This window comes from Meles meles, chromosome 16, assembly GCF_922984935.1.
Source record: "Meles meles chromosome 16, mMelMel3.1 paternal haplotype, whole genome shotgun sequence".
Taxonomy (NCBI): domain Eukaryota; kingdom Metazoa; phylum Chordata; class Mammalia; order Carnivora; family Mustelidae; genus Meles; species Meles meles.
In genome coordinates this window covers 52740701-52768297 of record NC_060081.1, presented here as the reverse complement: position 1 = coordinate 52768297, position 27597 = coordinate 52740701, and the positions used below count along the sequence as shown (strand labels likewise).

Below are 27597 nucleotides of genomic sequence, written 5' to 3'. Positions count from 1 at the left end.
GGCTCCAGGTGGAGGGTTGGGTGGGCTGGAAGGCGCAAAGAGCAGGTGTTCCGTAGAAGTCCCGGGCACAGCTGGCTCTCTGGCTGGGGGAGGGCACAGGCTCTAGCCTTGTGAGGGCTGGTGAAACCATTGGGGGTGAGGATCTTGCAAAGATAGTGATGTTGAGCATTGGGTGGGCAGTGGGGCAGTGTCCCAGGGAAGGGTCAGTGGGCCAACTCCATCAATCCAGGATTTAATGAACACTCACACCCAGCCCTGAGCTGCTCTGGGGACAAAGAGCCCTCTCCCCATACAGAGGTAGGAATTCTATCAGTGGCCTCTAGACCAGGATGATCTTGTGTGAGCTACTAGTGAGGCCAAGGGACACTCGGGGCTTGTTTTTGAGCAGGGGATCTGGGGACATCTTGGGAAGAGGAAGGAGGGAGAAGGTGGCTTCCAGGAGCTTACGGCCTCAGCACCAGTGGCCTTGTCATGCCCACATGGAATCGAGAAGATGGCCTTGCAGGAGGCGAGTGGGCTTGAATTTGGGATGCTTGGGAAGCATCCAAGGGGAGGGTCAACACACATCTGGAGTTACAAACAAACCCTAGGGAGCCATTTATGTACAAGTAGTCATTGAGATGATTTGGAGCGGATAAGATTGTGTGGACAGTTGAGGAAAGGGAGAGGAAAACCTTGGGGGACATATAAGGGCAGAGAGAGGGAGAGTGTTCGGGGACCAGAAGAGATCCCAGGGGCGTGGCTCAGGCAGGGAGAAGAACATTGCAGCCACCAGCGTGGACTGTGGCAGAGACAGAAGGGAGGAGATCGAGGAAATGAGATGTCCCAGGTGACTTGCAAAAGCAGCTCTGGGGGCTGCTGGGGACAGAGGTCCCTGAAAGAGTGTGGGAAGCAAGGCAAGTTGGGTGGCAAGAGCCCAGCTCAAGACGAGGGCGGGCAGACTGGGCTGGGGCCTGGAGCGGGAAGCAGGAAGGAGGCTTTCTAAGGATGGTGAGGGGCAAAGGGCTTAGGCAAATGCCAGTGTACTTGGAGGCTCATTCTGTCACTGTCCCATCTCACGGGGCCATCCCCTTCCCACTCACAAACTCCCTCAAGGCCTCACCCCATTCCTTGAAGATTGTACAGGAACACTTACTCCCATTTTGATGAGTGCTGAGAGAGTCTTCCCACTCTCCCAGTCAACCTAACATTTCATAGGACTTCCTGGAGACAACAGCTTCAATTTTCGGTGTGTACCTCGGAGGCAGTATCTCTAGTCAGATGTGTGGACTGGGGCGCCCGAGGACTCAGGAAATAGTGTGGAGAATGCACTTCTTCCAGATGTCTCCAGATCACTTGTAAGAGGCTTCCTCCTCCAGAAGGGCTCGTGCTTTCCCTCCTTTGCTCTGGGCCACTCTACGACACTTTGGCGTGTCCTGACACCAAGTTCAGCAACTCAGTGCTTTATTAATGATTAGAACTGGGTCCCTGGAGGGTCCCTGTGGCACAGCCTCTCTGGAGGCCCTGTAGCTCTCTCTGATCTCCTGGAGGTTTGGTGTGGGGGTACAGGAGGAGACAGCTGTGTGCAGAGGTCCCTGTGCCCAGGAGATGGGGGCTGAGGCTTGAACATCAGTTATACATTTTGCAGATTAATCCTTGTGCCAACTGGATGTACTGGGCAAGCATCTGGCCCCACCTGCCTGCACACCTACTGGGTTATCCAGGGCAAGGAGGACCCCCTAAAATCACCCTTATGAATGTTCCCTCCCCAACATGCTCCTTGCCTGCCCTGTTGACCTCCTGTGGGCTCAACTGCCCTGGCATGTGGGTCGCCTGCTCAGAGACCCTCCCCTGCTACTGGAAGTCCTGCCCAGCAGCCCAATGTTCAATTCTCCGACAAGGGGGTGAGCCTCTTTGCTGACCCTGATTTGAGGGATAGCCCCCAGCTCTGTGAGAAGATAGCAAGGACCGTCCCTCAGTGTCCACAGCTTTAGGGCAGTCAATGTGCTATAAAGTGGGCCCTTTTGGGGGTGTGCATTATATTCCCAGCACCTGCCTTAAACTGCCCTTCCTGTGCCTTGGGGGGATGCAAGTCCTGAAAGTCTAGAACCTGCTGCAGACCCACAGTAGGAAATGTCTGCTTTTGGCTATCTTTTTACCTTATAAAATGGGATGAGAGGTCTAAAATTGTGGTGACCTTCCAAACAGATGACTTCCTCAGTACAGGATGGAAACTTCTGGTTCAAAATACTGGTCCATGTTGGCCCCAGCAACTGGCTCTTCCAGTTTTAGAACTTTCCTACTCCAGACACCCTGGGGTAATCACCTAACCAGCTTTCTACTGGATCACAGTCACCACCCCCACTCTGATTGTATGTATGTTGTTGATGTTATCCATCAACATACAATAAGACTGAATTACCTGCAATCTCTTGAGAATGCGGCAAGTGTTGGACATTTCACTCAAAACCAACAAGCATGGTTTAGGTAGGTGTTCTCTCACTCACCATGTATACTTGTCTACTTAGGCTTGTATATTTTTTCATGTTTCACCCATTTAACTGATGGCCACCTTCCTCACTGAGGCCCTCAAAGCATCACAGATTCATCTGGGGAGACTGACAAAGTGAAAACTTATGCTTGTGATTACTATTTGGTTCCCAAGACCAATCATGTAAATTTTAAAAGCCAACAAAACCCCTGAGTCCTTTGGTCATGCTGAAAGTCCCAGAGGATAGCAGCCATCAGTTAAAGAGATAGTTAAGTTGAAATTAGAAAGGTGAATGCAGACCCAATCTATCCTCTTGTGGGGCTTTAGAATTTGAAGGAATTTAGGGGAAAAAAAGGGGGTGGTTCTTTATGGGTTTACAAGCTAAAGAGGGACTGTTTGCACAGTTTGGACAAAATAGAAGTACTCTTACCAATAAATATGTCTCAAAATGACAAATAAAGCTCTCCCCATTTGAAGGCTCCAGATCCCGGCAAGAAGTGATGGGCACAGGCACTATATACAGAGTGTAAACAGTAAGGCCCTTGGGAGATAATGAGGGGCAGGGCCAGGTGATGGGGTATGAATGGAGGAGCCTCTGTAGGGAGGAGTGGGTCCATGGGTAAATACAACAGGCTTGTAGGACAGTCATCCAATCTGTCACCAAGCTGATGGTGGCAGCAGGTCCACTGGATTCCTCCAGGCAGTAAGGAGAAATTGTGTCCATCCAGAAGCCCTGGTCCCACTGACTTTTTCCCTAGGGGAGGACTGGGGACAGCCAGGCAGGACCTCTGCGCCCCTTCTGCCCCAAGAAGAGGGGCAGGCCTGCCTTGCCACACTTGAGGCAGTCTGTCCAGGGTTCAGGGCATGGATGGGGCAGTGTTTCCCAAATAGGGATTGGGAGCAAAGAGCCCCCCCCCCGAACCCGCAGCCCCTTCCTCCAAAAAGAGGAGCTCCAGGCACCCGTGTCCAGGAGGGGGCCACAACTTTTCACTTTTCCCCCGCCTCAGTTCCTCAGGGAGGCTCCAAAGCAGTCGCCAGTCGCCGTGATCAGCGTCCGGTCCCTGATCCGCCCGGGCCTCTTATACAAAGCCAGCCTCCCTCACCGCCCCACCCCCGTTCCCCCACCCGCAGCCTCTTTCCTCCTCCCCCAGCACACTCCCGGGTCTCGCTCGGGGTCCTTAAATATCAGTCTCCCGGAGGTTGCTGTAGTCCGCTAGTTCGTAGGCCTGGCAGGTGGCGCCCTCGGCCACGTCGTGGGGGACTCCCAGGGACACCGCCTCCACCTCCGCCCGCAGGGTGCTGGCGGCCTCTGCGCGCGCGTTCCCGGCGCGGATCTTGTGCGACAGGCTGGAGACCTTGGCACGCAGCTGGGTGGTCGGTCTCCGGAATGGCCCGAGCAGCCGCCACTCGAGGAAGGCGCAGGACGGCTTTCGACGACCGGCGACGGGAGCCGGCGCCTCCGGCGTGTCGGGGGAGCCAGGGGCCGAGGGCGCGGTGAGGGCCAGCGGGGCCCCAGGGGGCGCGGCGTCGCGGCCCGGAGCAAAGTCAGGGCGCTGGCCCGCGGTCGAGCCCCGCCAGTGGTGGCCGTAGACGCGCCAGAGGGGACGGCGGCGCCGGCGACGCCGGCACTGGCAGCGCAGCAGGCGGAGGAAGGCGCGCTTGAACTCGCGGCTGGAGCAAGGGTAGATGAGCGGGTTCACGCAGCTGTTGAAATAGCCGAGCCAGAAGATGACCTTGAAGACGCCCTCCGACGGCTTCAGCTGCGGGAACAGGGAGCCTGGGGGAGGGGGGGAAAGAGAGAGCCAAGCCTGTTAGACGAAGACTTGGGGAGAGGGAAGCCTGGGTAGCCCCTGGGCGCAAAGGCGTCGCGAACTCAGTGCTCTCAAGGTCTTTCTCCCCAAGGGGTCCCTGATATAATTTGAGGGGTCCATGAACTTGGATGAGGAAAAATCATTTTCCATTTTACTCACATCTACCCGATACTGTTCATTTCCCTCAAGACGAGTGTCGGCAACAAACCTGCGCAGGAGGAGACGGAGCCATATGCAATCACAGTTCTGGGAGCTCAAAAGGGGTGCAAGAATGGCAGTTTCCTAGGATTTGACCTGCTATGAGCAGTTCCTGCCAGATATTTTCCTGTCACATTCAGTTGTTGCAGATGCTTTGAAACGCTGTCCACGCTGCTCACTATTTGGAAAGGACAGACATCCCAATGCACCCCTAGATCCTTTTAATGCCCTAACCTAGAAGCAAGAGACTTACTAACTCACAGATTTCACTCACAAATATTTTGATGTTTTCAACCAAATCGGTTTTCTTTGCAATTTCTTGTATTTTAGTTTATGCATTTGAAAGCATAACCCTGAGAAGGGCCCCCTGCCAAGCTTTGCCAGATGCGCAGGGCTGTCTGTGGCACAAAAAGGGTAAGCGCCTTTGAATTAAATGTTGACCAAGGCTTGCCCCATGTCAGGCACTGTGCTGGGCTCATCAAGCATGGCCGCATTCCCTGAGCACCCATGTGCATAAACTATCAAGGAAATGAAGACAGGGTGAGGGTAGTGCTCAGCATGGGGGCCCGGTGGGCTTCCAGGGTTCTCAGAGGATGGACAGGAGTGTGGTGAGATGAGGAGGGACAGAGGGTGACAGCAGAGGAGGGGACAGGTGGGCAAGAGGAGTACAAGTTGGGGGCCTGGGAATGTCCTGTGGGATACACCAAGAAAAACGTCATTTGGGACAGATGGTGAAGGGCCTGAAGTGCTGGGAATTTCCACATTTATTTGTGGGTAGTTGGGAGCCATGGATGTTTTCAAGCAGGTGAGAGACAAGGGCCCAGAATTAAGCCTCAGTAAACACAATGCCCATGGCTTTTGGAACGGAGGTCAGTGGGGCCATCCAAGTGGTCAGGGAGGGCTTCTGGGGGTAGCTTTGAGGGAGCTGAGTGCCAGGCAGGTAGGGGTGCGTGCACTAGGACCTGAGCTCTGTCAGAAAGATCCTCCTCCCTGCCCTCTTCTCCCCTGTCATCCCCATCACTGACCTGAGGGGTCATGTCTTTAAAAGGCACCCGACAAAATGCAAGGGCATGCATGACGCAGAAAGCCAAAGCTACTCTCGTTCTCACATCTTCAGCAGCAGCGGGGGAGGGGATGGTGACAGGGGCATCCCACCAGGGGCAAAAGTTGCAGGTGCCCGTGAGACTGAGTGGGCCAGGGCCAGGGGGCCTTGACAAATCTTGGGCCGTGTTCTCTCCTCCCTTGGCCCCCAGAGAAATGAGAGTAGGTCCCCTATTGAGGGGGCAGAGGCACCACGACCCCCTCTCTGACCTGGGAGCACTTGCCCATCACCCACCTCCTACCATATAGAGAATTCTCCGTGCCAAGACCCACGGTGGCGGTGGCAGTGGCAGAAGAAGGAGAGTCGCCCAGCGTCACGAGGCACAGGCCATTGAGACCGCAGTCACGCAGCCCTGAGCAAGTCTCACGCTTTCTGTGAAATCCAGTAACAGTTCTCTGGAAGATGTCGTGAAGACTCACGCATTTCAGAGCGCAGAACTTCTCAGGCTCTCAATAAACACTAGTGTCGCTTTCCTTCCCCTCTCCCTCTTGGGTGGCTTTTGAGGGAGGACAGCTCCGCCCTGGGAAGAGACCAGTCCCCGGATCTGGAGAGTAGCCAGAAACAGAAGCCAAGACCTGGTGGGTTTGGGGGAGGCAGGGGCATCTGTCAGCATATGCTGGGGAGGCAACTTCCCCCTGGGAGCGGAGTTAGACAGTTGTCCCTGGCCTTGGGGGCCACCAGGGTTGACTTTAGCCCCAGGAAGGTGGCCTTCTGAATAGCATCCCTCAGTGGCCGCAAAGTAAGACACAGTGCTGAAAATAACTCTGACTCAGGCCACGATTCTTTTATATTTAGCCCAGGATGACAAATCAGTGGACTATGCGTTCAGCTGCAAGCCCGGAGCCGGCCGAACAGTGCTGTTATCGGTGTGGTTTTTGCTCAAATTTGTGGGCGACACGGCATATTGTGAGGATGCCCTCAGCCATAATAAACACTATTCTATTTTATGCTCAAGCAACCTGTGCAGAAGCTCGCTGCAGACCTGGGATCCACACTCAGCCTTCTTGCCTCCAGCTTTTCCTCCTTGTCCTGCTGAGCTTCTTGCTTTATTTTGGGCTTTGGAAGCAGATCCTGAGACAAGGATTCAAGGGCAAGTTGCTCATTGTGGGCAACTGGGGTACAATGCCACTGGGAGCTCTGGGACACCAGGAAGTCTAGGAACCTCAGAGTGGTCCCACCAGCGGGGTGAGGGAGGTGGGGTGTCTACACCCTCATTCCCATCAGGCATGGGTTGTGCTTCTCCCAGAGTGTTCATTTCCCACGCTTCCTGCCTGCTGTTTGCGTGGATGATGAGAGTTTGGGTGGGTGGAGAAAGGCCCCGGGAAAAGATGGGGGAAGGTGTTGGGATGGAAATTGGCTGATGTGGCCTGAAGGTCCAGGGGATGGCATGGAGGGGACACCGACAGTATCTGGTGTTCCATGTGCTCTCTGCCCACTGTGCGTAGACATCTTGTCCCGAAAATACCAATGCCTGTGCGTGGGTTCCGGCTTCCACAGGGAATAGCACCTCTGTCTCCTTCATGAGGGGCAGTTCTGAGTTTCACAGTCACCTCTGCTCAGAGGGCTGCAGTCTGCCCTGCCATGTCTCCCTGCTGTCCTGCCCATCCCTCCAACACTCTCTCATCAGCTTGAACCTCTGGCCAAGATCTCTGGGGTCCAAGGGGGCTGGGAACCCATCCCTGCCCTTGGCACTCATAGATGAAAATGGGGAGCTGCCCCGAGACCCCTGAGGATGAGCACTTGGCTCATGGGCATTATCTCTGCAATGCCACCTGGCCGTGGGGGCATCAGTGGACAAGCCCTTTTTCGGTCACTCCCAACTTTCTGCTCCCCCAGCCCCTCTGACTTATGGTTACTTAGGCCAACCTTGCCTATATGCCTTCTCCTCTCTCTCCAGTGGCCTGGCATCCACCTGTGCCAGCCCCTGAGTCCAGCTACAGGAAAGCCCCAACGAGCAGCTGGGGGCTCTGAGACTAGGCCACTGTCTCTCAGTGCCTGGCAGCCCCCTTTCCTGCCCTGACCTGGCTCCCTCTCCCACAGCCTTCCCTGCGGGCAGAAAGCCCAGCCCTGCTAACTCAACTTGGCAACTGTCACTGGAAACAGAGGCCTGTGTGGGGCAGCCTCCCTCAGCCTCCCACCACTCCTCTGGCTCCCGGCTTCACACCCTTGCTCTCCTTTCTCTTATGGCTCCTACTTCCCCAGCAGTCTTCTGTCTTCCTGTGCATCAGCTGAATGGCTGTGCTGACTTCTTGCAGCCCTCTGACCACAGTGGGCTCCTCAGGCTTGCCTGGGGGCTTTTGCTCCTGCTCTTCCCAGATTGTACTTCCTCCTTACAACTGTTAGTGCCAGCTCCAGCGACACCTCCACCTGGAAGCCCTCTGCACACCACCCTTCCCAACCCCACGGTTAGGGGTACTTTCCCTATAGCACATCGTCTCACGTCTAAGTGCCAAGAACACAGCAGGCGACTATTAGTTTCCTGTCTACTTTATCTTTAAAAAAATATATGTTTATTTATTTAAGTAATCTGTATACCCAAGGTTGGGCTTGAACTCATGACCCTGAGATCAAGAGTCAAATGCTCCTCCCAGATAAGCCAGTCAGGCACCGCATGCCTATCTCAGCTCGAAATGGTAAGCTCTCCAGATGTACTTGGCCCAACATTGGTGCTTCATACATTCCAACCCCTCTCTCTATCACACCCTGCATCCCAACCATCACCAACTCCTATTGGTCCTGGAATCCCGCCCCCCCCCCCCTTATACCACCCCCTGCTCTGATTATAGGATTTTAAAATAATCCTTTTATTATTATTATTTTTTAAAGATTTATTTATTTATTTATTCGACAGACAGAGATCACAAGTAGGCAGAGAGGCAGGCAGAGAGAGAGAGAGGAGGAAGCAGGCTCCCCGCCAAGGAGAGAGCCCGATGCGGGGCTTGATCCCAGGACTCTGGGATCATGACCTGAGCTGAAGGCAGAGGCTTTAACCTCTGAGCCACCCAGGCACCCCTATTACTTTTATTTTTAAAGATTTACTCCTCTATCTTGGAGAGAGAAAGAGAGCATGAGCGAGGGGAGAGGGGGCAGAGGGAGAGAGTCTCCAAGCAGCTGAGCTTGGAGCTGTTGTGGGATGATCCCACTACCCATGAGACCATGACCTGAGCCAAACCAAGAGTCAGATGCCCAACCAACTAAGCCACCCAGGCGCCCCTGGGGGGGGGGGGGGGTCCTTTTAAAAGACAAACCTGAGCATTTCCTTTCTTCACTTAAAACCTGTCTTCCACTGCGACTGCAGCTTCTCGTCCTCTCTTTCTTATCTGCAATTGGACCTTCTGCCAGCCCTTGGATTTCTATCATCCCTGCTTAGCTGAGTCTCCCGGTCACTCACCCGCACCCCCCTCCCACCCCGTACCCTTCTCAACCCTCCCATGTCCACATACTTCTGGATTTGGGCTGTACCTATTCACCCAGACTTGAACTCTGGAGTGATTTACCCACTCCCTGAATATGTTGGGATCCCCGAACTCAGCTCTGTCTGGGGCTTCCAGGGACCTTGCTCCTCACCCTCAGCCTGCTTTCCCCAAGTCCAACACCATCTCCTTGAGCCTTTGCTCCGCCCCTTTGCCTCTTCCGGAGCCAGCGATCACTTCCAATTTCACAGAGGAAACAGTAGCCAAGGAAGTTGTGCACTTGCTCAAGCTTTCCTCACCTTGCCTCCTTGGTAAGAAGGAGGTCTCTCCTGCCCAGGGTCAGCATGCCTCCTTGTGTGGTGGTATGCTCCATCCATTGGTCCCCTTCGAGAGGGTGCCCCTGTCCCAGCTGCACCCTTTCTGCTGGGTCTTGGGCTACAACTTCATCCTCTATCTCTTTCCTGCCCACACCTGCCTACTTCCCTCCCCCACCTGCTTTTCCCTGCTTTGCTGTAGAGTCCTGCGAACACAGCTCTCATCCACCCCCCGGACTCCTTTCATCTCACCTGGTGCCATCTCATTTCCCAGGGTGCCACACTCTTGGACTTTCTACTCCATAGCCATGCCCTCTGCTGCTGCTTCTGCATGTCCCCACTGCTAAATCTAAGAGTGCCCTTCTCAGAAGAGTCTGGAATCTCTTCCCTTCACATTCTCCTGGCGATTTCATCCCAGCTCATGGGTTTAAATACCAACTTCAGATGATAATGCCTGTAAGTTCTATCTCCAGCCCAGACCGTTCTCCCAAATTCCAGACTCGGGTCTAACTGCCTCCCAGACCTCTCCACTTGGGTGTCAACTGCCATATCACAGTTACCCTGACCTCATGAAGCTTACATTCCACTGCACAAGGCTGGCAAGACATGGGATAAACAAGGAAAATGCAAGCATATCAGATAACTAAATACGCTAAGGAGAAGTAAAGCAGGGAAAGAAGATAGGTGGTGTGTATTTGTGTGTCTGTGTGGGGTGGGATAGATTTCAAATAAGGTGGCCAGGAAAGCAGGACATCCTGCTGAGGATGTCACATTTGAGTAAAGGGCTGAATAGAGCATGTGGAAATCTGGGGGGAAAAAGATTTTCAGGCAGTGAGAATAGCCAGTGCAAAGGCCCTGCAGTGGCCCTGGCATATTTCCAGAACAATGATGAGGGTAGTGGTTACAGAAAAGAGTCACTGAGGGCAGAGAGGAAGGACGCAAGGTCAGAACTCAACAGCTACCCTCCTCCCTGTGCTTATACCCTGCTTTTTATCCTTAACCCAGCAGCTAGAGTGATTCTTTAAAAATATAAATGGATGGGGCGCTTGGGTGGCTCAGTGGGTTAAAGCCTCTGCCTTCCGCTCAGGTCATGATCCCAGGGTCCTGGGATCGAGCCCCACATTGGGCTCTCTGCTCAGCAGGGAGCCTGCTTCTTCCTCTCTCTCTACCTGCCTCTCTGCCTACTTGTGATCTCTGTCTGTAAAATAAATATATAAAATCTTAAAAAAAAATGGATCAAGTCATTCCTTAGGTTCCAAAACCCTCTAAGAGCTACTTTCCCCCCTCCCAGTAAAAGCCTACAAGCTACACAGCTCGACATTTGGCCCCCCAACCCCTCTGCCATCCTCTCTTCCTACCCCCCCAACTCTATTCCAGCCATACTGCCCTCCATTTTACTTCTTGGATATGCCAGACACACTTCCACCACGGGGCCTTTGCACTTGCTTTTCCTCATCATCTTCTTTGCCCAGATACCCACATGGCTTGTGAGCTCAACTTTGCAGTGAGGTCTCCCTGGCTTCCCACATAAAATCGAATTGCCCTCCCCCACCCCAGCACTTCCCATCCCCCTCAGCTGGGGCTATTGCTCTCTGTGGCATCTACCCGCCTCCTCCCATACTGTTTGCGTTTTCATGTTGTCCAGCATCTCTGTCTGCAGCCAAATCCCCAGGGCAGCGCTTGTGCCTGTTTTGCTTGGCACTATGCTCCCATGGCCCCAAAGCCCTCCTGAGCACACTGAACACACAGTAGGTGCTGGACACTTGCCGAGTTTGCTTAGTGAGTCCCTCTTCTCTACTCTCCATGTAGATGGCAACTGGCCATCATGCCAGGTGCCTTCGATTTTCTTTCTAGCAGGGTCCTTCCCTTCACCTTATTCCTGAGGCTTTTGCTTAGTCTGGCATCTCATTTTGTTTGCATGGCTGCGATGGCCCCCAAGGGTCCTGTGGTCTCTCCACTCCGCACACAGCTGCTGGAGGCTTTTTCTAAAATTGGTTTCTCTCCTTAAACCTCTGAAAACTGCAAGTGGCTTCCAGCGGGTCTGAGGACTACCCCAAGCTTTCTTGTGTTGCAGTCAAGGCTTTTTAGAACCCAGTGCTGTCTGCGCTCCCCTCCAGATTTGGCCACAAGCTGAGGGATGAAGCTACGAGCAGGTCCTCCCACAGGGGGCTGCGCTCCTTCTGCCTTTCTGCTTGGCCCTAACTGTTTCGTCCTTCCCAGCCCTTGAGCCTTGGGGCTGGCGTCCTCCCCGTCAAGCCTGGGTTACATGCTCTTTTATGCAAGCCCGCATTTTATTATATGTGCTGCCGAAGCGAGCACGCAAGCCCGCATTTTAATAAAATTTGTTACTGCTCTATCTTACCCTCCTAGATGATCAGTTTGTTGAAGGCAGCAATGAGACTGATGGATGTTTTCATCCCAGCCTCTAACACAGGTGCCTCACCCAGAGGTGCCTGACCTTCAGCGGGGGCTGAGGCATCACCTCTAGGCACCCATGAGGAGAAGTAGTAAGAACACAGGCGGGAGATGAGCACAGACCCAACTCCTGCTTGCTTCTCTCTTCTCCTTGACCTTGCTCTCATGCGAGTGTCCCATCAGGCTTGCTCCCATCTGCTTTCCCCCATTTCCTATATTGGGGTACCTCAGTCAGGAGTCTAACCTAATGTTGAGGGGGGCTGGGTAGCCACTAGCCACAAAAGGAAGGGCCTTTATCCTATGTCAACAGGTAGGCTCATTCTGTGGCATGCTGGCTGGGCCAGCCAGGCCCACACATTGTTGGGGAAACTGAGGCAGCCGGTGAGGTTTGTTTGCAGCCTTGGTGATCACCAAGCCAGTTTCCACGCCTAAGGACCAGGGATGTCCAGGTCTAGGAGATGGAGATGCTACTGAGATGCTGGTTAGGCTAGAGGCAGCCGAGCTGGCCGAGCCTCGCTGGGGAATGACAGTTGTGAAGCCATGGGGCGGGCTGTGTGATTAACAGCTTTCTTCTGGCACCACCAGAAGGGAACTTGTTCTTGGCAGAATGTCAGAATTCACAGCCAGGCTTGCGCATAACTTGCAGCCGACCATGAAATATCAGGCTGCACCCCAGCCTGCCCCTTTCCCACCCATTCCATCACTGGGGACTTTTCTATTCACAGGCAGCCTTTCTCTCTGCTGGAGAGATAGAGTGCAGTTAGAAATACCACATTCTCCTGGATAGTCAGGTGTCTTCTCACCAGTAGGGCTGGGAGAGAAGGAATTCCCCGCCCCATGCTGCCTTTCTCTCTCCCCCTTCTCTCAACTGCTTGCGCAGTGGCTCTGACTCTGAAGCTCAGTAGTTCCTCTGCCAAGAGAGCCTGGGAAGTCTGCTGCTGGCAGACCTCTTTGCTATACTGTAAAGGGTCAAATGAACCTCTCTAATCAAGCACACTTGAGCTGAGACCTAAAGACCCTGAGGAGGTACTGAGCCACACATCAACGTGAGGAAAGAGAATGCCAGACAGTGGAAGGGCATGTGCAAAGGCCCTGAGGCAACAGGGAACCTGAAATGTTGGAAGACAATCAAGAAGTTGGGATCACTGGAACAGAGAAGGGGAAGGGGGGAGAGGTAGGAGATAAGGCCATTTTGAAGTAGGCACAATCATGGTAGGCTGTCAGGAAGAGGTGACCTCACTAGGGGCCTGGTCGCTGATGGATTGTGAGAACATGAGGGGGTGATGTGAGGGCACCATGGGGCCAGCAGTGTCAAGCCAATTCTCTTGAATTCCTTGCAGTGCCAGTTTTCCATGGTGAGAAGTAATCGGCGGATACTCTGGCTCAAGATGGACTGGGAATAGATCAGAAATCCTGTGCCCCTGTGTTTGCCTTAGGACCCATGAACTCTGTGGGGCTGGCAGAGAACTATTTGTCTGGCCCTGGATGCTCTTCTGCATCTGGGGGGATGTGGGCAAGGGGCGGCTCCTAGGTACATCCCGTTAGTGGCATATTTTTTTTTTTTTTACAAAAAAATAAAATGTACTAGCTCTCTCTGCTAAATCAGGGGCCAACTCAGTCTCACTGAGCAGCTGAGGGCTCAGATGGTGATCTTTAAATGATCATTTGCCACTAAAAGGGACCGAGGCTCTTTGGAGAAATGGCTGCTTCCAGGTTCTGGGGGAAGAGAAGTACGAGCTGAGCCTGAGACGTCTTATCAGGTACCTGAGCCGCTGACCACTCTTTAACAGCACAAAAGGGAAGAATTCTTGGCCCAAACACTGAAGCTTACTCTGATTGAGCCGATTCACAGGAAGTACACGGACCAGAGGGACACACTGAATGGCCCCACGGGGACACAGACTCCAGACCGTGGGCACCTCTTTGGGACACAGGATCTGGTTTCTTCACTAAGTAAATTGCAAGGAAAAGGTGGGAGGAGGGGACTCTTACCAATTAAAGAGACCAAGTGGGCAAATCAACCACATGCAATACACGCGCCTTTCTCAGATCCTGAGTCAAACAAATGATACATTTATGAGGCGACTGGCAACATCTGAACACTATTTGCCCTTAAACAACTATTTTTATGTGTTATAATGGATTGTGGTTATTTTTTCGAAAAAACTTCTTGTGTTCTGGAAATGTATATTGAAGAATTTGCAGATGAACTGATAAAGCTTCTGGATGTTCTTCAAAATAATCCTCAAAAACAAAACAGAATAATCCTCAATCCCGGGACGGTGGGTGGGGGTTGGGATGCACCAAGGCTGGGCTTGGGTTGACATTGTGGAAGCTGGGTCCTGGGACTCAGAGCAATGGCAGGGGCTCGGGGGAGAGGGGCTAGGTAGCGGCTGATCCATCAGCATAAATGACGTTTCACTTAAGATGAATACATTCTAGAGCTCTACTGTGCAACACTGTGTCTAGGGTTAACATAGTGCACTGTACATGTCAAAAGTTGCCAAGAGGGTAGATCTCATGTTAAGTGTTCTTATCCTAATAAAAGAAAACCAGAAAGAAGGAGGGGTACTGTGCATTACCGCTCAGACCCTTGGCATGGGGGGATGTGAAGAGGCTATGGGATCCACCACTTCCGCCTTCTACACACGTTTATTGAGCACCTACTATGTGCCAGGTGCTGCAAAGGCACAGCTAGGAGATGTCATGCCAGACCTTTCTTCAGGCTTTCAGGCCAGGGTATATTAATGCCACTGCTGAGGACCTGCCATCAGACATCACTTACCAGTCCCCCTGTGACTGTAGACCCCTGCGTGACCTCAGGGAACATTTGCAGAGGAGTCCTTTGGCATTTGGCCAACGCTCAGATGCACATGAGGAATCGACCCCCTCTAGCCGGCTGCCCACGTGTGCTTGCCAGTCTGGACACCGATTCCTCAGAGTGGCTCGAGCCTGTCTTCTGCCTCCTCCCGCCTTCTCTCTTTCTAATTCAGGCATCAGATAATGACAGTCAAATTATAAAGTTTTAAGAGTATAGCTTGATGACTTTACATGTGCACATGCTAATATAGTCCCTGCCCAGACCAAGATCTAGAATATTCTCAGCCCTTCGGAAGGTTTCTTTGCTCCCTCTTCCAGACAATACGTATACCCACCAACCCGACTTTAATCATCAACTAGTTTTGCTGGTTTCTGAACTTCATATACACAGAATCGTGTAGATTGTGTGATTTTAATTTCAGATCTGGCTCAGTTGTTCCAGCATAGTGTCCCTGAAATCCAACCATGTTGCTGTGGGTAGCACGTTCGTTATTTTTCCTAGCTGTATTGTAGTTCAGCCAATTTACCAACACAGCACAATTTGTTTACTCCTCCTGTTGATGGCATCCTGTCTCATCTTGGGACTCCTCTTGCCATGGACTCTCCACTTCATGCCACAGGCCCCCCCACTCTTCTACGTCCGTATATGTATAGTTTTCTCTGTCCTGCCGCTTTGTGATATGTGTAAGAATACTAGCAAATACAATGTCCTGTGATCAAAGCATGTACAGAATATTTGGGGAGCAGGAAGGAGCCCCTAACTAAATCAAGGGGTGGGCAGGGCGGCGATATCACAGGGCCGAGCCTGACCGGCCGGGAGGGAGGCCCAAGTATGGTCCACAGACGGCTAGAAGCGGGGTCTGGGACAGCAGCTGGACTGTCCCGGGACTTCTGACATCAGCCTCCAGACAGCTTGCCCACCTTGAGGCGTGTTTGGGAGGGTGCCATGGGCTCTGAGCCTCTGAGGCTACTTTGCACGAGTAAGCACATTCAGAGGCCAATCAGGCTCAGTGACCTGCCCAATGCAAGGGAGTTTGGAGTGCAGCCCAGGAATAATGGGGGGGGGGGGTGGCTGTCGTGTGTGTGTGTGTGTGTGTGAATGTGTGTGTGTGGGTCCCAGGGGACAGGTCCACCTCTGGGGATGGCTAAGGGGGCACCTGAGCCTGACGCAGTGAAGTGTCACTGCCATGACAGCCGCAAAAGAAGATGCGTCTGGAGGTGCCTGGGAGAGGAAGGGAGCTCTTGTGCTGATGGGCACTTGCTGGGGCAAGGTTTTGCCCCAGTTTCTCTGTTCCCCTCTTGCTCACAGGGATTTCTGCCCCCAAAGGCTGGCCCAGACCTCTGGGGGTGAGAGGCCTCCTGCACAAAGTGCCCTAGAGCAGAGGCTTTCATCAGGGGCCCTTCCCACCCGCCGCACCCCTGCCACACCCCCTTTCCCCAGGGAAGTCTGCAGGCCAGAACTGCTGCCCCTCTCCTCCAAAGGCCCCAAGGATTGGTGACCCTATATTCTGTCATTCAGCCTAGAACACCTTTGAGGGTGAAAGGGGAGCACTGCTAATAATCACACCACTCGGCAGGCATAACCGGGCTGTACTGGGCACACCAGGGGGCATGGGCACGCTGGTGGAGTGAATGGCTCAGGCAAGTGGGGTCCCCCTCATGAGGGCAAGTGACGCGTATTGTGTCCATACACAGCTCCCTGGGTGCCAGTTGGAGCCCATATCTTCCTTCCTGTCCTTGTTGACTGGCGTCTCAGGGTCAGACAGGTGACAGATTGCGGCTGTGGCTCGTGCTTCTACTTGGTTTTGAGTGCGGACAAGTGGGGGAGGGGCACCCTAGGTCTGTTGGACAACCTAGGGGTTGTCCCTACTAGGTGCCTTCATTTCCATGGGCTATGGCCCTGGCTGGCACACACTGCTCTTTCTCAAGCTCTCCACCTCTGCTTCTCATCACATCTGGCCTGGGAACAAGGGTCTGGGAGAAGGGAGATAGTGCTCTTTCTGGTGGCCCCCTTCTCGACCTCGTTCTGGTTTCTTCAAAGTGGGTGCACCCCAAAGCTCTACCCCTAGCCCGGCTCTTCTCTTTGTCCCTCCACCCTCCTTCTGTCCCCACGCTCCTGCTTCGGCAACCACCCCCTTCTTGATCCCCTTTATCTAAGGTTTCAACCTCCTCCACCCCAAGCACATTTTCGCACTCGCATATCAGCACATGCCAGCCCCTTGGATTCCACATTCCTCCCCAGAGCTGATGCTCTGAATTGTTCTCCCAGGCCTGGGCCCAGTGCTGGGGGGTCTCAGGACCTCCTGGTCGGTTCTCCTTTCTGCACAGCCCTCAAGCCACTGCCACCCCCACTGCAGGCCCCGCCCTCCCAGCCACACCATGGCAGAGGCAAGATCGGAATATTCTGTCTCCCTGCTTGGCCTCTGTCCTGCTTGCTCACTGTTGCCAGATTCCACTCAATTCGGCGCCACCCGCGGCCCTGGGCTCTGCTCTGGGGCTTGGGAGGCTGGGCGCAACCCAGACTGGTAGGAAGGAAGAGACAAGGACACGCCGGAGGCCCCATGCCAAGTGTGAGGAGCGGCAGAGATGGAGAGATTGAAAAAGAGCCAAAGGCCATGGAAATTTAGGGATGACTTCCTGGAAGAGGAGCACATGCTCTAAACCTCAAAACCACCCCCCCAAAACAACAACAAAAACCCCAAACCAAAAAACCCAAAAACAAAAAAACAAAAAACAGTAGTAGCCCTTTGCAATGTTGACCGGAACAGTGAAAACTATGAAAAATCAAATGCTCAGCACAAGACTGTGTAACACCCCACGGAATATTCTCGAATGGAATGCTGTACTGCTGCTACAGTGAACCAGCCCAGGTAAATCTCAGCGAGGTAATGTTGCATGAGAAAGGCGAGCTGAAAAACGGTGTGCACGGCGTACTGCCATTTCTACACATCTTAAAGGCAGGCAAGACAATACTATACATTACTATGGATACAGATATTTGCGGTAAGAGTATAAAGAGATGAATGGGGTGACAGACTCCAGATTTACCTCTGGGGAGGGAGGGAGCAGAGGAGGAAGGGACCGCAGGAGGGAACTTACTTTTGTCTCTGTTCTATTTCTTTGAAAAGAGAAACAGAGAAAGGGATCTGAGGCAAATATGGCAACATGTGAACAGCTGTTCTGTATGGGTGATTATGGATACAGGGACCCTCGGCCTAGCATTTTCTCATTATCTGTGCATCATTCTGTACCTGGAAATTTTAAAAGAAGTTAAAAGAACATAATGGGAGGTGGCCTTCTGTACACAGCTTGATCATTCCCTATGGGGGGGGGCAGGGTGAAGTGGGAGGCTGGGGGGAATAAGGGCACCCAGGGTGGGGTATGGGTGGGCATGGATAAGGCAGGGGTTGGTTGGTGGGAGAAAGGAGCCTGAGTGGGAGCTTTGTGGGGAGGGTACTAGATCTGGGGCAGGTTTCTAAAGGAGGGCGGACACACCGACTTTCTCCTGCCTGCCTACTTGGCCCCCAAGTGTGTTGCTTAGAGTCCATGCCTCCCTACACCCCCACAGCAGCCTCTGGCCGGCTGATTTGCAAGTCAGCGATGTATTCAGAGAGTGACTACGACAAAAGCATTAGCTCGCAGGGCTCTCATGACAAGCAACGGTTAGATTTACACATAGCAGCTCCCTGAATTCTCACGGCGGGTCCCCAGGTGGGCACTGCTACCATCACCACGACTCTGATTTTCTAGATGAGGACGCAGAGGCACAGAGAGGTTCGGGAACTTGCCCAAAATTCCAGAGCCGGTCGGAGCGAAGCTGGGATTTGAACCCGGGCTGTCTGGTGCCCGAGCCTGTGAGCCTTGTTGTGCCACATTGTTCCTCATATGCCAGGCGCTGTGCCGGCACTGTGGATTTGAGAATGACCCTAGGCCCTGCCCTTGAAGAGCTTTGGGGCCAGTGCGGGGGCGGGACACCAAACAAGCAGCACGCAGGAGACAGTAAAGAAAGAGAAACTTGGGCCCCAAGGGAGAGACCAGAGAAGGACACACTGAGGCTGAGGTATCAGGGAAAACCTCTCTGAAGAGGGGACATTTAAACGGAGACCTAAAGTTAGCCAGGAGGGGTTGGGGAGGGCAGGGGAGATGGAGGGAAGAGCAAGTGCAGGAGCAGGAGCTTGATGTGGGTAAGGAACCAGAAGAGGGTCAGAGGAGCCAAAGCATGCAACAAGCAAGGGGCAGGGAAGCAAAGCCATGAGGCCATCAACCAGGGCCCTCCTTCCAGGAGGGGAAACACATGTTCGGGTTTGCCCCCACTGTCCTGGTTTGTGCCTGTGATCTGAGCATAAATATTCATAATGTCTCATTTTGGTTTGGACAATAATAAATTTGAAGGTCACCCTCTCACAGGCCATGGTGGAGAGTCTGGATTTTGTTCCCAGGGCAGCGGGAAAGCATGGACGGGTTTTAGCGGAGAGTGACACTCTAATTTATAATACAAGTTCACCATGGCCGCTGTGTGGAGAGGGCCTGCAGGGGAGCAGGAGGGAAGCCGTTGTCCCCTTCCTGACTCCGCTGCACAGCGTGGAAGGAGCGAGGCCTGGGAAAGACAGGGGAGGCCCGGCTTGAGTCGGCTGAGGTTGCAGCCATGGGCAAAATGACTCAGGGCAAATACGTCCCCAGAGACGATGCTCCCCTTCTCCTCCCTATGCTGACCCGGCCCCGAGGCTTCCAGGAGGGACCTTCAGGGGGTGGGACGAAGCCCCTGAGAACAGCCCCCACCTCCCAGGACTGCAGGGAGGCTGCTGAGAGAAACAGGAAAGTTCTCAAGAGAGCTAAAGGACTCAGTCAATGTCAGAAGCAATGATGAACGATATTAACTTTGCATTTGATAATTTGTCCCTATCCCCTTCCTTCTGATCCCACACAGCCCCCTCCTCACCTACGAGAAGAGATTTCAGAAGTGAGAGCCCAGTGCATTCACAGACACCAGGAAAGGAGGGTCTCTGAAACTGAATGAGTTCCTGGAGAAAGCAGGTGGCTTTGAGTCCCTGCCGATGTACGGGCTTGGGGCACCTGCATGCACGGTGCCCCCACCACTGGGTGCTGGCATTTGTGTCTGTGAATGTGTGTGTGTGTGTTGGGGGGGGGGGTATTTAGAGGAACATGTACTCTGCGGGCCACACACTATGGGGCAGATGTCTGCACAGATGCCACAAATCTCTTATATTTAGGGGTTTGGGAGTGTGAAAACAAACCCTGGGCTTGTCATGGCCTTTCAGAGGGGAAGGACAGAAGTTCAAAGCTTGCAAAACGAATCCTGCAAGCACGAGGGGCCTCTGTTTTGTCGACCACAAAGCGCACCTGCCCAAGAGACCAGGGAGGTTGCTAAGTCAACCATGAGTGCCCAGGTGGAGAGTCACCTTCCGCCTGGGAAGGCCATCCCAGTCTGGGTGCCAGGAAGGCACAGCCGCAGGCTCAAGGAGCAAAGGAAGGGGCTGGTGGGAGACGGGTCACTCACCAAGTGGCAGAACGAAGAAGAAGGGGAACCAGCAGAGCACGAAGACGCCCACGACGATGGCCAGCGTCTTGGCCGCCTTCTTCTCTCGGGAGAACTTGAGCAGACGCACGGACAGGGAGCTGCGGAATGTGTGGCCCTTGGCGCTGCGCGGGCCGTGCGTCCCGTCGGCAGCGCCCGTGCTGGCTCCGCGACAGTGGATGCGCAGCACCACCTCGGAGGCCTTGCCGCGCTCTCGCTTGACGCCCGCCTCCAGGCTGCGCGTGGTGCTCCGCGCTACCACGTACACGCGGCAGTACATGACCACGATGACGGCCATGGGCAGGTAGAAGGAGCACACCGAGGAGAAGACGGCGTAGCCTGCCTCCTCCGTGATGCCGCAGAAGCGCTCGTCAGGGGGCACGGGCTCCTTCCAGCCCAGCAGGGGCCCCACGGATACCACGAGGGCCACGGCCCAGAGCAGGGCCAGGATGGCGGCCGCCTTGCGCTCGGTCATGATGGCGGGGTATTTGAGCGAGTGGCGCACGCCCACGTAGCGGTCCACTGAGATGGTGCAGAGGCTGAGGATGGAGGCCGTGCAGCACAGCACGTCCACGGCGGCCCACACGTCGCAGAAGGCCCGGCCGAAGGCCCAGAAGCCCAGGACCTCCATGGTGGCCGAAAAGGGCAGCACCGTGGCGCTCAGCAGCAGGTCGGCCACGGCCAGGTTCACGATAAAATAGTTGGTGACTGTCTGCAAGTGGCGGTTGCAAGCCACCGAGAGGATGACCAGCAGGTTGCCAGCCACAGCCGTGAGGATGAAGGCGGCCAGGAAGACGCCCACGCCCACGCCCTGCGCGCTCACCACCAGCCCCCCGACGGCCGCTGTGCCGTTCACCTCGCCGCCGGCGCCCGCGCCCCCCGGCTCCCCCGCGGAGCTCTGGTTGTCTTCGCCGCTGCCCGCGCCCACCACGCCGCCGCCGCCGCCGCCCGCGGCTCCCGGCACGCCGCCCACCGCCGGGCCCTCCGAGGCGGCCGTGCCGCCCGTGCTGCCCCCGCCGCCGCCTGCGCTGGAGCCCCCCGCGCTGCTGTCAGGGCGGGGTCCCTCGAAACTGACGCTCAGGAGGTCGCGGAAAGTCATCTCAGCGCGCGGCCGTCGGGGGCCGGGCCCGGGCGCAAGACAGGCGGCTGGCCGGGAGAGGGGCCCCGGGCATAGCCGCGGGGCTCCGGCTGCAGCCTGGCGCGCGGGTCCCGTCGGGGTCCTGCCCGAGTTCCTGTAGCGCCGAGCGCCTCCCTGTCGGCGAGCGGAGCGGGGCCGGCCGGGGCAGCGGCCGGGGCTCCCGAGGCTGGCGGCGGAGTCGGACCGGAGAGCCGGGACCGGAGACGCGCGCTGCTCTCTGAGCTTGCCCAGGCGAGCGGGCAGAGCGGCGGCTCAGGGGCCGGGCAGTGCAGGCAAAGCCACTGCGGCGCTCTCGACCGGGCGCGGGGGGCGGGACGGAGGAGGGGCAGCTCGGGGAAGGAGGAGGGGGCGGCCGGCGCCGAGGGAGGGGGCGCCCCACGCGCGGGGAGAAGGGGCAGCGCGAGTCGGGCGAGCAGCAATTCCGGGGTCCGGAGGGGTCGCGGCGCTGGCGCCCGCTCCCACCCCGCGGCAGCCACCCTGCCCTGCCGCGGGTGCCCACAACCGCCCTCTCTTCTCGCCGTCAGCAACTCGCCCCTGCCCGCACCCCTCGCGGGCCTCTTCCCTTTCTCCTCCGCCGCGTCCCCCTTCCTCCCGCCCTTTCCCCCAGCCTCTCGGTCACTCGCTGGTGCCCTTGGGCGCGCGGAGCGGAGCGGAGACGGCGCGATTCTCGGGTCCCGGGGCTCCCGGGCTCCCAGCTCCGGCCGCCAGGGAGCAGCAAGCACCCGGGATCTGCGGACTGCGGACCGGAGCGCGCAGTACGGCGGCGGTCGCCTCCTGGGACTGCCTGGAGGGATCTGCCGCACCTCCTCACTCCTCTCTGGCCACAGGCCAGGCGAGGGTCTCAAACACCTCTGTCCAGTGCGGTGGAGTGGCGAGAGCCCGGGGAGGGATCAGGTGCCACTGCTGGTCTGTGATGGAAAAGGAACAAGAATCCATTTGGTTATGGCTCTCGGATCCTGCCCACCACCAATGGTTTACATCTGCCAACTTCAGCAATGTTGCTTGACTCCGTATCAGATATCGGAATAAAACTTCCTTGTTACACAAATAAGTGGCCTTCTGGGGAAGGAGGATTTAAGTGCTGGAGGGTGGGAAAGGGCACTCGCCTGATGGTTGCAGAGTGGGGGGTTGGCAGAATGTCTAGCTCCACGTCTGGGCTGTGTACCCTAGGAGCCCTTTGACTTCTTCATGTCTCAGTTCTTCATTTGTAAGAGGAGGATAAGAATAGATAAGAGTAGTGTCTATTTAATGATGTGAACATTAAATTAGTACATTGTTAAGACCTGAGAGCAGTTAGTACATTGTTAAGACCTGGGTCTGCTGGCTGCGTGGGGCTTGGCAGGCCAGGATTTGGACAGGGAGGACAGAGGGCAGGGGGTGTATGGAGCTCGTTTGAAGGGGGGACACAGGTGGAGGGTTGGCTTTAAGGAGCCTCTTGCTAACTAGCGGGACTGGGTAGGAAGAGACAGAAAGAGATCACTCATTTGACTACCGTAAAATTACTCACCAGGGAGCCATGCTGGACATGTTGGGTAGCAGGGGGAAGGGAATTGCAGGGAAGATAATAGAACCATGTAGGTGCTAGATGAGGGAGGCTTGAGTTGTGCCAGGGAGGTGAGGGTCAATTTGGAGAGCTGTCTGGGAAGAGGTGGAGAACTCAGAGCCTTGTCACCCACTGGCCATGGATGACGGAGGCAGAAGGTTGGAGAGACCTAGGTGGGAAGGTTCTTTGGAGAAAAAGCAGAAAATGGTGCAAATGTTGAGAGATGGGTAACCCCCGTCTTATACTGGCCTCCCCAGCCCGGAAGCTAAAGCTCTTAGAGTCCTAGCTTAGAAACAGCTCTTCCAAGGCCCTCAGTTTCCTCATTCCATCTTCCATCTTTTACTTGGGTCTTTGAGAATTGACTACAGGAGAGTAGACATGAACGCAAGGGGAGCCCTGGTCACCCTGCTCGTCTTTATGTTCTTTGCGATCCAGTGGCAAGTCTTGATTTAAGATGGATCCGTAGCACCTATGTTTCTCTCCCCTCCTTTATGAGACCCCTTTAGAGCGAGCATAGAGAAAAAGGAGGAGTTCATCCCCCAACAGAGAAGTTAACCCTTAGGCTGATAAATCTGGACTTCAGCTCCCTTGAGAAGTCATGAGGGGTTGAGGAAATCTGGACCTCCTCCCCTCTCCTGAAGATGGTGCAGGAGGTTGTCACTTGCCAAGACAGAATGCTGAATGGGACAGAATGTGGATGGAGAAGGCGTTCCTGATGGGTATCCTGTTTGGGGGACCAGCAGCCCTCAGTTCCCTCCCTCCCCACCAACATTTATTTGTCCGTTCAACACAAATTAAACACCAGCTATATGTTTGTAACAGTTCCAGGCACTGGAACCACAGATATGATGTTGAATAAAGCGAAGTCCCTCCTGGGGCTCACATTCAAATGGCAGAAAGGGTCTCTAAGCATTAGGAAGAGAGCTGTCCCATGGCTATGGACCAAAGTTTTCTCTAGCTTTGATATCCTAGAGACTCTCTTCAAGTAAATCTTCAAAGAAAATCCAAATCCAGAGGAACTCTTTCCCAGTACTTCCCTACCCCTGAATAGCAGTGGAGTCTGAAAGGGTACAAAATCCTTGGAGGACACAGTTAAGGCAGCCACTTACCAGGACCAGCCCTATGAAGAACACGAACATCTACTGTATTCTTCAGCTGCTAATGGGTCTTTAGTCCTAACCTATGGCTAGGCTTACTATGACTTGACCCTACCCCTGGCTAGCACCAGATCCGTAATCCCCACAGACCCCCAATCTAAGCCTTCCTGATACCCCTAATTGTATCATTCAGTCCAGTTACTTCCTGTGGTCAAGGCTCGGGGCTACCATCTCTCATCCGCAAGACAGCAGAGCTTGGTGTTTAGGAATGGCGCCTCTCAGTGGTCCTGGGTCAGGGAGTATGTGGGGGAAAGGATGTCATTTGTAAGGAGATACTTGGTAATCTTTCCTCCCAGCCTAATCAACTGGGGCTGCTGGGGACTTGAGGCCAGTTATGATTTCAAAATTTATGCTAATTTTTGCTTAGAATTAATGGAGTTGGAGGCTAGTGATTTTATCTCCCATCACAGTGGAGATGGTAGAGGTTGGGGATGGGCGCCAATAGAACAATATCCCACTCAGAGACTGGCGAACAGCTCTGCAGACCCTTGGAATGGCTGTTAGCTTTGCAGCTGTGTTTGCTTCTGCTCCTAAGAGAGAGACTTTTGTTTCTTTTTATGTTCTTTGGGAGCGGAAATAAGCTGGGAAGCAGGATATTGGACAAAATCAGAAGACACACTAGCGTGGAAAACTCCCCGAGTGGGGCAGAGATTAGTTGTGGTAGATTAAAAGCTGTAATAAGCAATGCCAGCGGCTTAGCACAATAAAACTTTAAATCTCTTCTGCTCAAAGTCCAGTGTGGATGTTCCTGGTTGGCAGAGCTCATGGATAGATCGTGAGGCAACTCAGGGATTCCTGCTCCTTCCAATACGTGGCTCCCCTTTTCCCCCAGAGCCTGGGAATTCTCCAGGATCCTGGAGACCTCTTCTAAATTGTCAACATCCAGCTGCCCAATGAACAGAGAGGGAGTGTGGGGGATTATGTGGACATATGAGGAGCCACACCCAACACCTCTGTCCGAGCCCACATTCCCACTTAGAAGCAAGGAGGGGATGTGGTTCAGCCAAGTGCCCAGGAAAAGGGAACAGATTTGATGACCATCCAGCCTGTCCATGCTGCAGAACAGCAAGATCCCCGGGAAGACTTGATTTGGGCATTAGTCAGGCCCTCATGGACGGATTATGAAAAGAGCAGGTAGATTGGCTGAACCCCAGCCAACACTCTACCAGGCCCAGGGATTGCTGTTCATGTGGCCACTCTTTTCTGACCAGGCCCAGCATGCACCATGCTTCCAGAGCAGCTTGCTAAAAAAACCCATGAGAGTTGGGAATACCATCTGGGGATGAGCTGGTGATGGTGACAATCCCAACTCTTCCAGCTCTGGCGATGCACAAGGAGATTGAAGTGGGCAGTGGAGACTCAGCTAGCATTGCCTTAACCTTCTCGGAGAGTTAGCAATCCCTTTCTAGTGGAATCCACCCAGTGCCAAGGAGAATCTCTCCCCTTCCTTGCCTAGAAATCTACTCCTATAATCTGGGTCTTCTAACTCAAAGAATCAATATTTCTCATTCCATCACATTTTCTTTGTACCTCCTTGTACAAGAGACATACAAGCTTACTACCTCCTTCCGCCTCTGAGATTGGGTGATGCAAGGAGTCAGGAAGTCGATCCGTAAGGATATTCTGTGGGAATGAAAAGGAAGATGAGAAAGTTCCAGGGATAAACTTTGCTAACCTGACAAATTCTCTGACCCTCAAACAGGGCGGTAATGTTAATGCGGCAGATTTCCTAACACAGAATTAAAATAGGCCAGTCAACTCAGAGGAAGTGACCTATAATCAACTTGAGAGGCCAGGCAGGGTTGCATGACTCCAATCCCACTTAGGGAGGCAGAGACAACTCCTGCTGGGATGTCAGCCTTCCAGCTCACAAATAAGATGGCCCAAAGCCATTTTCCATTTCCTTTCTCCTGGGCCAAGATTCTCTGGAGAAGACAGTGAAGAAAGGAGGATTTCCCTTGATAATGATTCCCTGGAGATTGGAAGGTGGAGGAAACAAACAAACAAACAAACAAACAAAATCCCAAGTGTCCCAGGAAAAGTATTAGGATGTGAGGCTGGCCTTCACCACTTTGGTCTTCTTCATGCCTTAACCCTCCAGTTCCTACCAATTCTCCCCTTCTCTCTCTTCTGTAGGCTAGTGACTGATTCTTGGATCCTCCATTTCCTCATGAATGTAAAATGGTGGTAATCCTGTCCCACGTGGGGATGAAGTGTCTGCAAAAATCCCGCTCCCCTCCCACTTTGGGCCCCCCATTGTCTTTGATTTATTCCTCTGCAGTACCTTGTAATTTCGTTGTTTACCTGTGGTGTCTGGAGATCACGACCTTCTTGGGATTTTCAGTGACTGTGACGTATTTGTGTATTTGTGCCCAGCCGTGAGTGCAGGCCTGGGCTCTGGAAGTTGCTCAGTGGGTTTGTTCAGTCGATGGGTGAACATGTGAATCAACAGATGAAGACAGGAAGGGGGGTATACCCGAGTGTCACTGAGAGGCACTGATGGGTGCCATCCTTTATAGCAAGAGGCGACGAGGAGGGCCTTCACACATTCTGGGAGCCTGGTCTGTTTATGGCAGGAGTGGGCACCTTTCTTCCAGGAAGAGGGCTTCTGGGAGGCACCAGCAGGAGCTGGATTATAGTGGTATTGCCCCCGCTTCCAAAAGGGACTAGAAAGGGCCCAGGGTTGAAGTGTATCTGACATGTTCCTGTAGTTTTTGGTTTGGGCTCTTGTCTAGGGCCTCAGACCTTTGAAGGAAGGTGGTCACTGGACACTGCAGAACCCAGTGACTTCTCTGATCGTGGCAGAAAGCCGCTCTGGGTCGGTATCTACATTGCAGAGGAACGTCGATGATTCGTTCAGCCAATACCCATTTGAAATCATCTGGTCCCACCAAGACGGGTTGAATGAATCACCAAAGGATATATCCACGTCTTAATCCCTGGAACCTGTGAATGTCACCATCTTCAGAAAAAGAGTCTGTGCAGATGTAACCAAGGTAAGGACTTTGAGATAAGGAGTTCTTCCTGGATTACCCAGGTGGACCCTAAACCCAATGATAAATGTGCTTATCAGGGTGAGCCAGAGGGAAATGGGACATGTATACACAGAGGAGAAAGTGACATGAAGACAGAGGCAGAGAATGGAGGGATGTGACCACAAGCCGAGGAAGGCCAAAGATTACCAGTTGCCATAGATTACCAGCTTCTGGAAATGCGAAGAGGTGAAGAATGGCTTCTCCCCCTGAGACATCTTCCCCACTAGGTTGTGGGGGGGTGGAAAGTCCAAATCTGTAGCATAAGCTGCAAATTCAGGTAAGAGTCGAAGATGCAGACCTGAGTTTGAAATTTGTAGGCAGGCGGCCGCAGGCTGGAATCCCAGGGAGGGTTTCGATGTTAGTCTTGAGGCAGAATTTCTTCTTCTTTGGGAAACCCTGGTTTGTGCTCTTCAGGCCTTCCCCTGATGGGGTGAAGCCCACCCACCTTATCACGGGTAATCTCCTCTAAAGCCAGCTGATGGTTGATGTTCATTACATCTGCAGAACACCTTCACTCACACATCTGGATGAGTGTTGGAGACACAAACTGCCACACAAACAACAGGGCACCAGAGACTCGCTTTTCTTCCTTTGAACAATCGAATTGTGACCCAGTGGGTTTTTATTAGAAAAGTTTCAGGGATG

At 53.9% G+C, this 27597-nt stretch overlaps 1 protein-coding gene across 1 annotated transcript; it reads right to left on the bottom strand.

Moving 5' to 3' along the window:
• Positions 1-1048: 1048 nt before the first annotated feature.
• Positions 1049-21799, bottom strand: ADRA1D (adrenoceptor alpha 1D). The gene is made up of 2 exons (XM_045980154.1): positions 20062-21799; positions 1049-4247 (listed from the first exon to the last, which is right to left on the bottom strand). Exons 1-2 carry the CDS (start codon positions 21176-21178, stop codon positions 3649-3651), a joined length of 1716 nt encoding a protein of 571 aa, XP_045836110.1. The 5' UTR covers positions 21179-21799; the 3' UTR covers positions 1049-3648.
• Between the last annotated feature and the right edge of the window lie 5798 nt (positions 21800-27597).

Excerpts from the sequence above, each read along its gene's own strand:
- ADRA1D (XM_045980154.1), bottom strand. The coding sequence starts at position 21,178 with ATGACTTTCCGCGACCTCCTGAGCGTCAGTTTCGAGGGACCCCGCCCT. Across the intron at positions 4,248-20,061 it reads CTTCTTCGTTCTGCCACTTG|GCTCCCTGTTCCCGCAGCTG; the intron begins GTGAGTGACCCG and ends CCCCTCCCCCAG.